This window comes from Haliotis cracherodii, unplaced genomic scaffold (assembly GCF_022045235.1).
Source record: "Haliotis cracherodii isolate W230 unplaced genomic scaffold, xgHalCrac1.p SCAF_8, whole genome shotgun sequence".
Lineage (NCBI taxonomy): Eukaryota > Metazoa > Mollusca > Gastropoda > Lepetellida > Haliotidae > Haliotis > Haliotis cracherodii.
In genome coordinates, this window is record NW_027266341.1 from 7295038 (window position 1) to 7308435 (window position 13398).

A 13398-nucleotide genomic window follows, 5' to 3' on the forward strand; every position below is an offset into this window, starting at 1 on the left:
GCTGATTTCCAGACATCAATAACAATAGTACCAATGGCTTAAGTGTGGGTATTGCATCTCCAACATCTAATCTGAAACATATTTTATTGCCGACATTTCTAATACTCTCTCTATTTACGTGTACACAAGCAGCATCCATCATAAAGAGATGGAAAAAAACTAGCTTTAAAATGGGCAGATCCACATTCATTAGCTTTAAAATGGGCAGATCCACATTCATTAGCTTTAAAATGGGCAGATCCACATCCATTAGCTTAAAAAGGAGCAGATCCACATCCATTAGCTTTAAAATGGGCAGATCCACATCCATTAGCTTTAAAATGGGCAGATCCAAGTTCATTAGCTTTAAAATGGGCAGATCCACATTCATTAGCTTTAAAATGGGCAGATCCACATCCATTAGCTTTAAAATGGGCAGATCCACATCCATTAGCTTTAAAATGGGCAGATCCACATTCATTAGCTTTAAAATGGGCAGATCCACATCCATTAGCTTTAAAATGGGCAGATCCACATCCATTAGCTTTAAAAGGAGCAGATCCACATTCATTAGCTTTAAAATGGGCAGATCCACATCCATTAGCTTTAAAATGGGCAGATCCACATTCATTAGCTTTAAAATGGGCAGATCCACATCCATTAGCTTTAAAATGGGCAGATCCACATCCATAAGCTTTAAAATGGGCAGATCCACATTCATTAGCTTTAAAATGGGCAGATCCACATCCATTAGCTTTAAAAGGAGCAGATCCACATCCATAAGCTTTAAAAGGAGCAGATCCACATCCATAAGCTTTAAAATGGGCAGATCCACATCCATAAGCTTTAAAAGGAGCAGATCCACATCCATAAGCTTTAAAAGGAGCAGATCCACATTCATTAGCTTTAAAATGGGCAGATCCACATCCATTAGCTTTAAAATGGGCAGATCCACATCCATTAGCTTTAAAATGGGCAGATCCACATTCATTAGCTTTAAACTGGGCAGATCCACATTCATTAGCTTTAAACTGGGCAGATCCACATCCATTAGCTTTAAAATGGGCAGATCCACATCCATTAGCTTTAAAAGGAGCAGATCCACATCCATTAGCTTTACAATGGGCAGATCCAAGTTCATTAGCTTTAAAATGGGCAGATCCACATTCATTAGCTTTAAAATGGGCAGATCCACATCCATTAGCTTTAAAATGGGCAGATCCACATCCATTAGCTTTAAAATGGGCAGATCCACATTCATTAGCTCTAAAATGGGCAGATCCACATTCATTAGCTTTAAAATGGGCAGATCCACATTCATTAGCTTTAAAATGGGCAGATCCACATCCATTAGCTTTAAAAGGAGCAGATCCACATCCATTATCCTTAAAAGGAGCAGATCCACATCCATAAGCTTTAAAATGGGCAGATCCACATCCATAAGCTTTAAAATGGGCAGATCCACATACATTAGCTTTAAAAGGAGCAGATCCACATCCATAAGCTTTAAAAGGAGCAGATCCACATCCATAAGCTTTAAAAGGAGCAGATCCACATCCATAAGCTTTAAAATGGGCAGATCCACATCCATAAGCTTTAAAAGGAGCAGATCCACATCCATAAGCTTTAAAAGGAGCAGATCCACATTCATTAGCTTTAAAATGGGCAGATCCACATCCATTAGCTTTAAAATGGGCAGATCCACATCCATTAGCTTTAAAATGGGCAGATCCACATTCATTAGCTTTAAAATGGGCAGATCCACATTCATTAGCTTTAAACTGGGCAGATCCACATCCATTAGCTTTAAAATGGGCAGATCCACATCCATTAGCTTTAAAAGGAGCAGATCCACATCCATTAGCTTTAAAATGGGCAGATCCAAGTTCATTAGCTTTAAAATGGGCAGATCCACATCCATTAGCTTAAAAAGGAGCAGATCCACATCCATTAGCTTTAAAATGGGCAGATCCACATCCATTAGCTTTAAAATGGGCAGATCCAAGTTCATTAGCTTTAAAATGGGCAGATCCACATCCATTAGCTTTAAAAGGAGCAGATCCACATCCATTAGCTTTAAAATGGGCAGATCCACATCCATTAGCTTTAAAATGGGCAGATCCACATTCATTAGCTTTAAAATGGGCAGATCCACATCCATTAGCTTTAAAATGGGCAGATCCACATCCATAAGCTTTAAAATGGGCAGATCCACATTCATTAGCTTTAAAATGGGCAGATCCACATCCATTAGCTTTAAAAGGAGCAGATCCACATCCATAAGCTTTAAAAGGAGCAGATCCACATCCATAAGCTTTAAAATGGGCAGATCCACATCCATAAGCTTTAAAAGGAGCAGATCCACATCCATAAGCTTTAAAAGGAGCAGATCCACATTCATTAGCTTTAAAATGGGCAGATCCACATCCATTAGCTTTAAAATGGGCAGATCCACATCCATTAGCTTTAAAATGGGCAGATCCACATTCATTAGCTTTAAAATGGGCAGATCCACATTCATTAGCTTTAAACTGGGCAGATCCACATCCATTAGCTTTAAAATGGGCAGATCCACATCCATTAGCTTTAAAAGGAGCAGATCCACATCCATTAGCTTTAAAATGGGCAGATCCAAGTTCATTAGCTTTAAAATGGGCAGATCCACATTCATTAGCTTTAAAATGGGCAGATCCACATCCATTAGCTTTAAAATGGGCAGATCCACATCCATTAGCTTTAAAATGGGCAGATCCACATTCATTAGCTCTAAAATGGGCAGATCCACATTCATTAGCTTTAAAATGGGCAGATCCACATTCATTAGCTTTAAAATGGGCAGATCCACATCCATTAGCTTTAAAATGGGCAGATCCACATCCATTAGCTTTGAAATGGGCAGATCCACATCCATTAGCTTTAAAAGGAGCAGATCCACATCCATTATCCTTAAAAGGAGCAGATCCACATCCATAAGCTTTAAAATGGGCAGATCCACATCCATAAGCTTTAAAATGGGCAGATCCACATACATTAGCTTTAAAAGGAGCAGATCCACATCCATAAGCTTTAAAAGGAGCAGATCCACATCCATTAGCTTTAAAATGGGCAGATCCACATCCATAAGCTTTAAAAGGAGCAGATCCACATCCATAAGCTTTAAAAGGAGCAGATCCACATTCATTAGCTTTAAAATGGGCAGATCCACATCCATTAGCTTTAAAATGGGCAGATCCACATCCATTAGCTTTAAAATGGGCAGATCCACATTCATTAGCTTTAAAATGGGCAGATCCACATTCATTAGCTTTAAACTGGGCAGATCCACATCCATTAGCTTTAAAATGGGCAGATCCACATCCATTAGCTTTAAAAGGAGCAGATCCACATCCATTAGCTTTAAAATGGGCAGATCCAAGTTCATTAGCTTTAAAATGGGCAGATCCACATCCATTAGCTTTAAAATGGGCAGATCCACATCCATTAGCTTTAAAATGGGCAGATCCACATTCATTAGCTCTAAAATGGGCAGATCCACATTCATTAGCTTTAAAATGGGCAGATCCACATTCATTAGCTTTAAAATGGGCAGATCCACATCCATTAGCTTTAAAAGGAGCAGATCCACATCCATTATCCTTAAAAGGAGCAGATCCACATCCATAAGCTTTAAAATGGGCAGATCCACATCCATAAGCTTTAAAATGGGCAGATCCACATACATAAGCTTTAAAAGGAGCAGATCCACATCCATTAGATTTAAAATGGGCAGATCCACATCCATTAGCTTTAAAAGGAGCAGATCCACATCCATAAGCTTTAAAAGGAGCAGATCCACATCCATTAGATTTAAAATGGGCAGATCCACATCCATAAGCTTTAAAATGGGCAGATCCACATCCATTAGCTTTAAAATGGGCAGATCCACATCCATTAGCTCTAAAATGGGCAGATCCACATTCATTAGCTTTAAAATGGGCAGATCCACATTCATTAGCTTTAAAAGGAGCAGATCCACATCCATTATCCTTAAAAGGAGCAGATCCACATCCATAAGCTTTAAAATGGGCAGATCCACATCCATAAGCTTTAAAATGGGCAGATCCACATCCATAAGCTTTAAAAGGAGCAGATCCACATCCATTAGATTTAAAATGGGCAGATCCACATCCATTAGCTTTAAAAGGAGCAGATCCACATTCATAAGCTTTAAAAGGAGCAGATCCACATCCATTAGATTTAAAATGGGCAGATCCACATCCATAAGCTTTAAAATGGGCAGATCCACATCCATAAGCTTTAAAAGGAGCAGATCCACATCCATTAGATTTAAAATGGGCAGATCCACATCCATAAGCTTTAAAATGGGCAGATCCACATCCATAAGCTTTAAAAGGAGCAGATCCACATCCATTAGATTTAAAATGGGCAGATCCACATTCCTTTGGCTGCTTGGCAGCAATGCCAGTTGTTGCATTGTTAAACTTGCAAGAGTTGCTCCCCTTTACCAACCAACCAGAACTGTAAGGCATCCGTGAACAACTCATATTTTGCACAACTGACATGCTCACGTTTGTCTTGTCTCCTTCCATTACTATAGCCTGTCACTTCAGCCACTAGTGTGAAGCCTGTTTCGAAAAATAGTTATTTGGTCTACAGCTTGGCTATGAATCCCCATATGTTCACACTAAACATCTACAGAAAAACATGCTAAGACACACATGGGCAAACAGACAAAAAAGTTTTCGGCACAGACTATAAACTAATTAGGAAAAGACAGGCCCGCTGCCGTTCAAATTGTGATTTCTGTGGACCAATCAACAATTGTCATTCATCCCTGTTGCAAAAGCTCTTGCTTATGATGTTGGTCAGACATTATCATACATACCATAATAGCCATAAAAAGCACCCCTCCTGCTTAGACAATTGACAAAGGGTTGCAGTTGGGGTTGGGAGATGGGTTGGGAGATGGGTTAGGGTTGGGGATGGGGTTGGAATTGGGGTTAGGAGATGTGTTTGGGTTGGTGTTGGGGTTGGGAGATAGTGACTTTGGCCCAATAGAAACCATATATACTGAGTCAAAATCTGTTCTCAGAGATTGTGCATTGGTGAACAAACTTAGTTCAATGGTTGGTGAAAACTAAAGCTCTTCGATAATGTCATGTAGCAAAGCACTTCATACGGTGAATACAGTACATGTTTTCAGTGACAACCTGTATCTTTAGTTTAAACATTTCTCATAAAAAGGATTGGGCACAAGTTATCACAACTTAGAACACCCTCTCCCATAGATTTACATGTATTCTTATTTAGAGTTAATAATTTAAATGACAGAAAGGAAATATTCCTTTGCTGAATCGGTAATGTGTTCCACAATTTGATAGCGGATGGTATAAACGAGGATTCAGATAACTTAGTAGGTAATAGAGACATAGTTATATTGTGAGCGGTTCTAAGGTTGTATGTTATGTTTGTCCCGACAGAGTGAGGTACAAGATCTTTAAGGTATGAAGGTGTCATATTGTTATATATTTTACAAAATAAACACAATTTACATTTTCTCCTGCGCTTTGATAAGGGCTCCCAGGAAGTTTCGAAATACAAATTTACGACGGAAGTATAGGTTGGTAAACCAGTTACAATTCTTGCGGCTTCCAGTTTTTTCTAGTCTGTCACTCTGCTCTTTGGTACAACCGTCCCAAACTTCACATGCATATTCAAAATGTGGTCTGAACAACATTACATAAATCTTATGCAACACACTACGACAGAGCATATACTTAAGCTTTCTCATTGAATGAATCATCTTTGATGTTGTTTTAATAATTGAATCAATATCACCTGACCACCTGTCTATTGACAGACTCATGTTTCAGTTTCGTTACTGAAAATGTTTTGAATGAGTAACACATTTGTACAACCTGAGTTTCATATTCAGCTGACAGGATACCAAAATAAAAAGCAACAGTGTTTCCTTATATGCCATATAGCCTCACTGGGTTTTTTACCTGTAGTGTCAGAAACCAAGAGAGGTTCTGGAGGGTCTTTTGCAATTAAATCTAAAGACCCCAAATTGTTCCATTTTAACCTCAGGTTAATGGCAAGACCCCTTAACCTCCATCAGTACCAAGAGCCTTGCACATCCCATGGTTCATGGTCCATTTCCAGTCTACAAGAAGAGTGAGTGAGTGAGTAAGTGAGTGAGTGAGTTGGGTTTAACGGCGCTTTTATCAGTATTCCAGTTATATCACGGCCTGTCAGCTTAATGTGGGAGGAAAGCCCGAAGTGGTGCAGGTCTCAGATGTTTACCACTTTGGTGAAACCAACGAGCACAGGTATGGTTCTGACAAACCTAGAAACATAATCGGGGCGAACCGGGATTCGAACCCACAATCATAGGTTTCTGGCGTGCCCAAGGGACACAACTCTGCACAGCGAATCGCGGTGCCTTAGACAACTGGGCCACCCGTGACCCCTCTACAAGAAGAGACTGTGCATGAAACTAAGTCACTGGCCTTGGGCAATGAGCTACATCATCAAATTGAGTTGGCAGACTCTGAACTTTAAAAAACTAAAGCCTTAAGCCATTTCTGACATAACAAGTAGATGGTTGACCGTCTTCACCATAAGCTTGACATGTTTAGTTTCAGATAGCAACCTATGGACCTCATCTCATTCAGTATTGTTAATATAATTCCCAATTTTGGACACAATAATGTTCCTTAGTCCTTACCCACTTCTGATAGTGACAAAATGTATACAATTCCTATTAATTTTACAAGCAGATTGATGATAGCCTATAAACATGCTGTCATATTTCTATGGTAACAAAAGCTTTCAGACTTGTAACAGCTGTGATTTCACAAAAATAATACAGATTATTATCAATATCAATCTCTCATACAGGCACAAAAACTTTTGAAGCACAGTTATCATAATATTGAAATAAATAAGTCTCTTGTAAATAGAAATAATACCTGTGTCAAGACATCAGCCATTCAAACCACACTGGCAAATGAGAATACTGAAATTATGCACACTTCGAATAATTCTTGTGATTATCCCTCACCCATAATTTACTAGTGCAAGCGAATTGAGCAGTAGTGTTTTGTATGTTACCATGGTAACTATGATTTCATGCAAAGATCAACCACAACAATGACATATGCAGTGTTGCTTAATCTGTCATTCCATCTGCGTGATCTGTCGGCAGATAATGTATGACCTATCATGAAGTCACAGTTTTAACCGTTGATGTGAATGTTCGAGCAGACTGCTGTCTACAGACTGGTCTTCAGTGACTAACAGGATCGGGTAGCCAGGCTTGCTGACTTGGTTGATGCATGTCATCTTATCCCAATGGTAGAATATTGCTAAGCACTGCCTTAAACAAAATTCAAACAACTACTAGTGGGATTCTGTTGGAGAAAATGTCTGGAGTATCCCATGCAGGGGTCTACTAATGACTGGCCAACAGTGCCCCGTAATTGTGGACCAGCAAGACTAGTGTTACTGGTAACTGTGATGCAGCCAGAATGTTGCTGACTGCGGTGTTAACAATATTCCTCACTTCTACACCATGTTACAAAGCCTAATTATTGCAACACACCAGGGAAAGATCTCCACTTGATACTTCAAACTCCCAACATTAACTATGGCGCTGTCTGAAATGCTAATTTGGACTGTTTTAGGCACTGTATGACTGAGAATAATCAATAATCCTCACACAAGATAAGTAGGCAGTAGGAGTTTCTTACAAGACTCATAAACATGATAACATCAAAATGTGCACACAAACACATGGTTGAGACACAGAACATAATGAGAGCACAACTGAAGGCTCTGATACAAATGTGTACGACAGTGACCATATATCGATCTCTGGTTATGTGTGGTACAATTAATTCCTGGGAATGTTCTCCAACCCATGCACTTTGTACAACACTGCTGTTTCTGCTGCATACACTTTGTACAACACTGCTGCTTGTGCTGCATACACTTTGTACAACACTGCTGCTTGTGCTGCATACACTTTGTACAACACTGCTGCTTGTGCTGCATACACTTTGTACAACACTGCTGCTTGTGTTACATACACTTTCCACAACACTGCTGCTTGTGCTGCATACACTTTGTACAACACTGACACTTGTGCTGCATACACTTTGTACAACACTGCTGCTTGTGCTGCATACACTTTGTACAACACTGCTGCTTGTGTTGCATGCACTTTGTACAACACTCCTGCTTGTGCTGCATACACTTTGTACAACACTGACACTTGTGCTGCATACACTTTGTACAACACTGATGCTTGTGCTGCATACACTTTGTACAACACTGCTGCTTGTGTTGCATGCACTTTGTACAACACTCCTGCTTGTGCTGCATACACTTTGTACAACACTGATGCTTGTGCTGCATACACTTTGCACAACACTGCTGCTTGTGCTGCATACACTTTGTACAACACTGACACTTGTGCTGCATACACTTTGTACAACACTGATGCTTGTGCTGCATACACTTTGTACAACACTGACACTTGTGCTGCATACACTTTGTACAACACTGCTGCTTGTGTTACATACACTTTGCACAACACTGCTGCTTGTGCTGCATACACTTTGTACAACACTGCTGCTTGTGCTGCATACACTTTGTACAACACTGCTGCTTGTGTTGCATGCACTTTGTACAACACTCCTGCTTGTGCTGCATACACTTTGTACAACACTGATGCTTGTGCTGCATACACTTTGCACAACACTGCTGCTTGTGCTGCATACACTTTGTACAACACTGCTGCTTGTGCTGCATACACTTTGTACAACACTGCTGCTTGTGTTACATACACTTTGCACAACACTGCTGCTTGTGCTGCATACACTTTGTACAACACTGACACTTGTGCTGCATACACTTTGTTCAACACTGCTGCTTGTGCTGCATACACTTTGTACAACACTGCTGCTTGTGTTGCATACACTTTGTACAACACTCCTGCTTGTGCTGCATACACTTTGTACAACACTGATGCTTGTGCTGCATACACTTTGTACAACACTGCTGCTTGTGTTGCATGCACTTTGTACAACACTCCTGCTTGTGCTGCATACACTTTGTACAACACTGATGCTTGTGCTGCATACACTTTGTACAACACTGATGCTTGTGCTGCATACACTTTGCACAACACTGCTGCTTGTGCTGCATACACTTTGTACAACACTGCTGCTTGTGCTGCATACACTTTGTACAACACTGCTGCTTGTGTTACATACACTTTGCACAACACTGCTGCTTGTGCTGCATACACTTTGTACAACACTGACACTTGTGTTGCATACACTTTGTACAACACTGCTGCTTGTGCTGCATACACTTTGTACAACACTGCTGCTTGTGCTGCATACACTTTGTACATCACTGCTGCTTGTGTTGCATGCACTTTGTACAACACTGCTGCTTGTGCTGCATACACTTTGTACATCACTGCTGCTTGTGTTGCATGCACTTTGTACAACACTGCTGCTTGTGCTGCATACACTTTGTACAACACTGCTGTTTGTGCTGCATACACATTGTACAACACTGACGCTTGTGCTGCATACACTTTGTATAACACTGACGCTTGTGTAGCATACACTTTGTGTAACACTGATGCTTGTGTAGAATGCACTTTGTATAACACTGCCACTTGTGCTGCATACACTTTGTACAACACTGCTGCTTGTGCTGCATGCACTTTGTACAATACTGTCGTCTGTGTTGCATGCATTTTTTACAACACTGGTGACCATGCTGCATGCACTTTGCATAATACTGCTGCCCGAGCTGCATGCATTTTTTACATTTAAAAGTAAATTTACACAATTGCATGTTCACAGATAATTATTCTCAACCCTGTGGAATATTTCAGAGTTGGTAAAATCTCACGAGACCAGGTCATCCGATATTTATGTTTCCATAAACATTCCAATGATCGCAAAACCCCTCTATTATCAATGAATACCAAGCATAGCAATTTAGGTTATCTCTATGTTCTCTCTTGGTTCAATTTCAGGGATATGAGGTCCGCCTAATGCAACCATTGATGACCCTTATTCACGTGGCATGGAGAAGTAGTCTATGAGATGTTCACTAAAAACTCACCTTCGTGGATTCTATTGAATACCCAAAAGTTTCCCCTAGTTCTGTATTCCTCTGAAGATGCCAACCCTTTCCTCTCCTAGTATTGGTTCTCTTACCCAGTTGTCTCTAGGTTCCAGGTGCTCCTTGATCTTCCCACATACTTCAGCAAATGTGTGTGCATACGATGATTAGCATACCATTCATTGTCAGTATCATCCTGGTACATACTTTCCCACAGAGCTGTATCTCTGTCAATCTTCCATACAGATTTTTCTTAATAAGCCAGCCAGTATTGTCAAACCTGGTAAGGAAATTGTCTCCTTAATCTTCTGCAATGTGAAATAAGTCGCTCCATGTTGAATACTTGCCACCACAGGATGCTGAACATGTGGCTTTTGAAATTACTGCCCTCAATCAGTGTTAAAATCAATATACAACACCTGACTAAAACCTACCAAACGCATAGAAATTATACTTATACTCACATGTGCAAATATAAACGTGTAATTTTGTATATGTGAATAAAAGTTGCGCATACGAATAGGGCTTTAGAGGCATGCATAAAGAAATCACTATTAACATTTTAGTAGCAAAGCGGGCTAGGGGCATATCATAATCTTCAGTAGGACAGAATTTTGCTGGCCACAGACAATCGGGCAGGCGGCTATTTTCCACATTGTTTATATACAGGCACTTGAAATGCTCTATCTTGTAATTTTCCCAATTTTTAAAAAATTGTCAAATATTGTCTGGTTTAAGAGGTCATTTCAGCATCTTCAGCCCATTACACAGTTACCAACTTAGCCAAATTTCAATTAGTATTTTGTAACGATCTTCTGGTCATGACGCCAAAGCCCAATACGGCCATGTTATTCCAAAACTAAGTTTCTATTTCCACCACAGCAACTTCTTATAATATTAATGGAGTGTCTAGACTGGACAGATGCAATACAATAAATAGACTTCATATCAGTGGATAAACAAGACACGTTCGTAGCAGACCAAGAAAAGCTCAATACTTCTTTCTTTACCAGTGTCTGTGTCCATGAAAATTTAGTCCTTGGTATTTTTTCACAACCCCCCCCCCCCCCAAAAAAAGAATTCGCTCAATGTATGTTTTTTTTATGAAATGTTGAACTAAGATTACTTTTCAATGTTGAAACAATGTCAGATTTCAAAATATGTTCAAATATCAAAAGGCCAATGTTAAAAAAAATGTAAATAGAATGTTTTTCAATGTAGCAACCTCAGATACACAAACTTCAACATTGAAACTATGTCATGTGCCTGCTGGGATTGTCCCCATGTGGGGAATCGATCCTGGGCCTTGGGCATTACAACCCCACCGCACCAATACACATGTCATATTGCCATAATTTGACTTTCGTAAGTCATAGTCCAGATATTATTTGCCTGTTGCTTCATGGTGTTTTCCTGTTTATGATCACTGATTGGTCGATATTGAACAGAGAATCATCAAACTTATCCATACTTAAAAATAACAACTTGGTGAAAAGCAAGAAAGTTTTATTATAATTGCTGATTAATTTCTTCCCATTTTTGCACATTATGTATCTCACATTAAGTAATGATTTGGGTCATTGTTTGATGAATCACCAGTACTAGGGTAAGACATATATAAAAAATCATCATGATCATAGTGCCTACAGGTTATATTTCCTGTCTCTACATGCTAAGTCTACTGGCGGAAGGTCAGTTGTTCGATCATACCTAAAGACCTTCAAAGATGGTTCTTGTTGTTACCTTGCCTGGCGCTCAGCCTTAATGATAGTAAACAAGGACTTGTTGGCTCAGAGTTAGTATACAAAGTCTGAGTGGGGTATCCATGTTAAACTGCGGCATGGTACCTCAGTGGGCTAGCACTATAACATTAGCATTAGTCACTATATGTAAGTGCAATAATCTTGAACGAGACATTTAACAATGTTACTTCAGCTCACCTCTACTGGCATCAACGAACATAAAACATACAAGCTTATGCCTTGGCTGTTATCAATTCATTTTACGAGAAAATTTACAAGGCAAAGACTTGTAAACAATGATAAAGGTACAACCTAATCAACATGCTTTGTCATAATGGTTCATAAGAGAATTAAATAAATCTGCTGTCAACAGTTTTGGATATCATCTTCCAGCTAATTAAAGATAAATAACAAAAGACATTCTTTAAACACATTTCATCAGAGTTTTGATAAAACTGTCAGGGATTCATGCAGAAAAGTTTGTGAATGTCAAATAATAATACAAAGATTATTCACACATACTGGTAATTGATCTGATCATTAATCTGACAAACATTTCACTGCAGCAATAAAATTGGTAAAATATTAATATATTTCAATACACACTTTCACAGCTTATGATTACTGAATCGACCGTGTTCACTGTTACATTCTCATAACAAATAATACTACATGTAATCAAAGATCTTATTTCATCACCGAGTCATCAATATTGCATGCAGTTTAAATCACTTGTTTGTTTATTTTAACAAGTAAAACTCTATTGATTTTTTTTTTACTTGAAAGAAGAGGAAGTGATTCTTATCTGCACTGTCCCGCAGACGATTGCGAAAATAATGCATTTGACCACGGACGTATACCTTTGATTTGACAGAGATATTAATTAGTTTTTTAGACTTGCTGAAATGATTATTTAAATGGCCCCTACCAGTCACTTCAACAGTTTAATCATAAAATCAGAAATTTACCCTCATTAAAACCGACATCTGGCCTTTAACGCTCCTTTGGATGAAAACCGTGTGGCAGACGACAAAACGTCTGCAGCCGACCGTTCGTGGGAGGTACAGGAATTGCCAGGAATTTAGAACGTGTTCCAAATTGATGAAGAAGGCATGTCACCCCATTCTACAACCTCCTTACCTTCATTTCCGGTGGCATCACCACTACCAACGTAGCTGGGACTGCTACGGCATTAGGACATCATTATCATAAAATACGAAAAGAACAGCCTTATATTTGGATTCCGTCATTGGCAGCATAGATTAGTTGATCAGCCCATCCAACCAAAACAAGATATCACCTGACGCATCTCGCCTCTGAGATAGCTTGGAATAGGTCTCAAATGAATTAAAATTATGTACAAATAAATTCCCACGCTGTTTAATATATTGTCATCATATTTATGACCGTACCTTTGGAGTCCTTATACAGTCCATGATGGCAGGCGATGTCTTGCTTCCTTATTCTTCTGTAGCAGACAGCGCCATGACACCTCCCCAGTGCTTAATTTTTCGTATTATTTTTT

The 13398-nt window shown here is 39.3% G+C and overlaps 1 protein-coding gene across 2 annotated transcripts in view; it reads right to left on the reverse strand.

The window, feature by feature from the left end:
* LOC139449480 (phosphatidylinositol-3,5-bisphosphate 3-phosphatase MTMR6-like) overlaps positions 1–13363 on the reverse strand; it is a 110374-nt gene extending 97011 nt beyond the window's left edge. The window contains exon 1 of one of the 2 annotated variants that reach the window (XM_071230898.1): positions 13286–13363. In XM_071230898.1, the coding sequence (XP_071086999.1) occupies positions 13286–13309 (24 nt within the window). In that variant the 5' untranslated portion in view covers positions 13310–13363. Of the gene's footprint in view, positions 1–12841; positions 12938–13285 lie in introns of those variants that run through there. The other variant, XM_071230899.1, reaches the window with a different exon arrangement.
* Between the last annotated feature and the right edge of the window lie 35 nt (positions 13364–13398).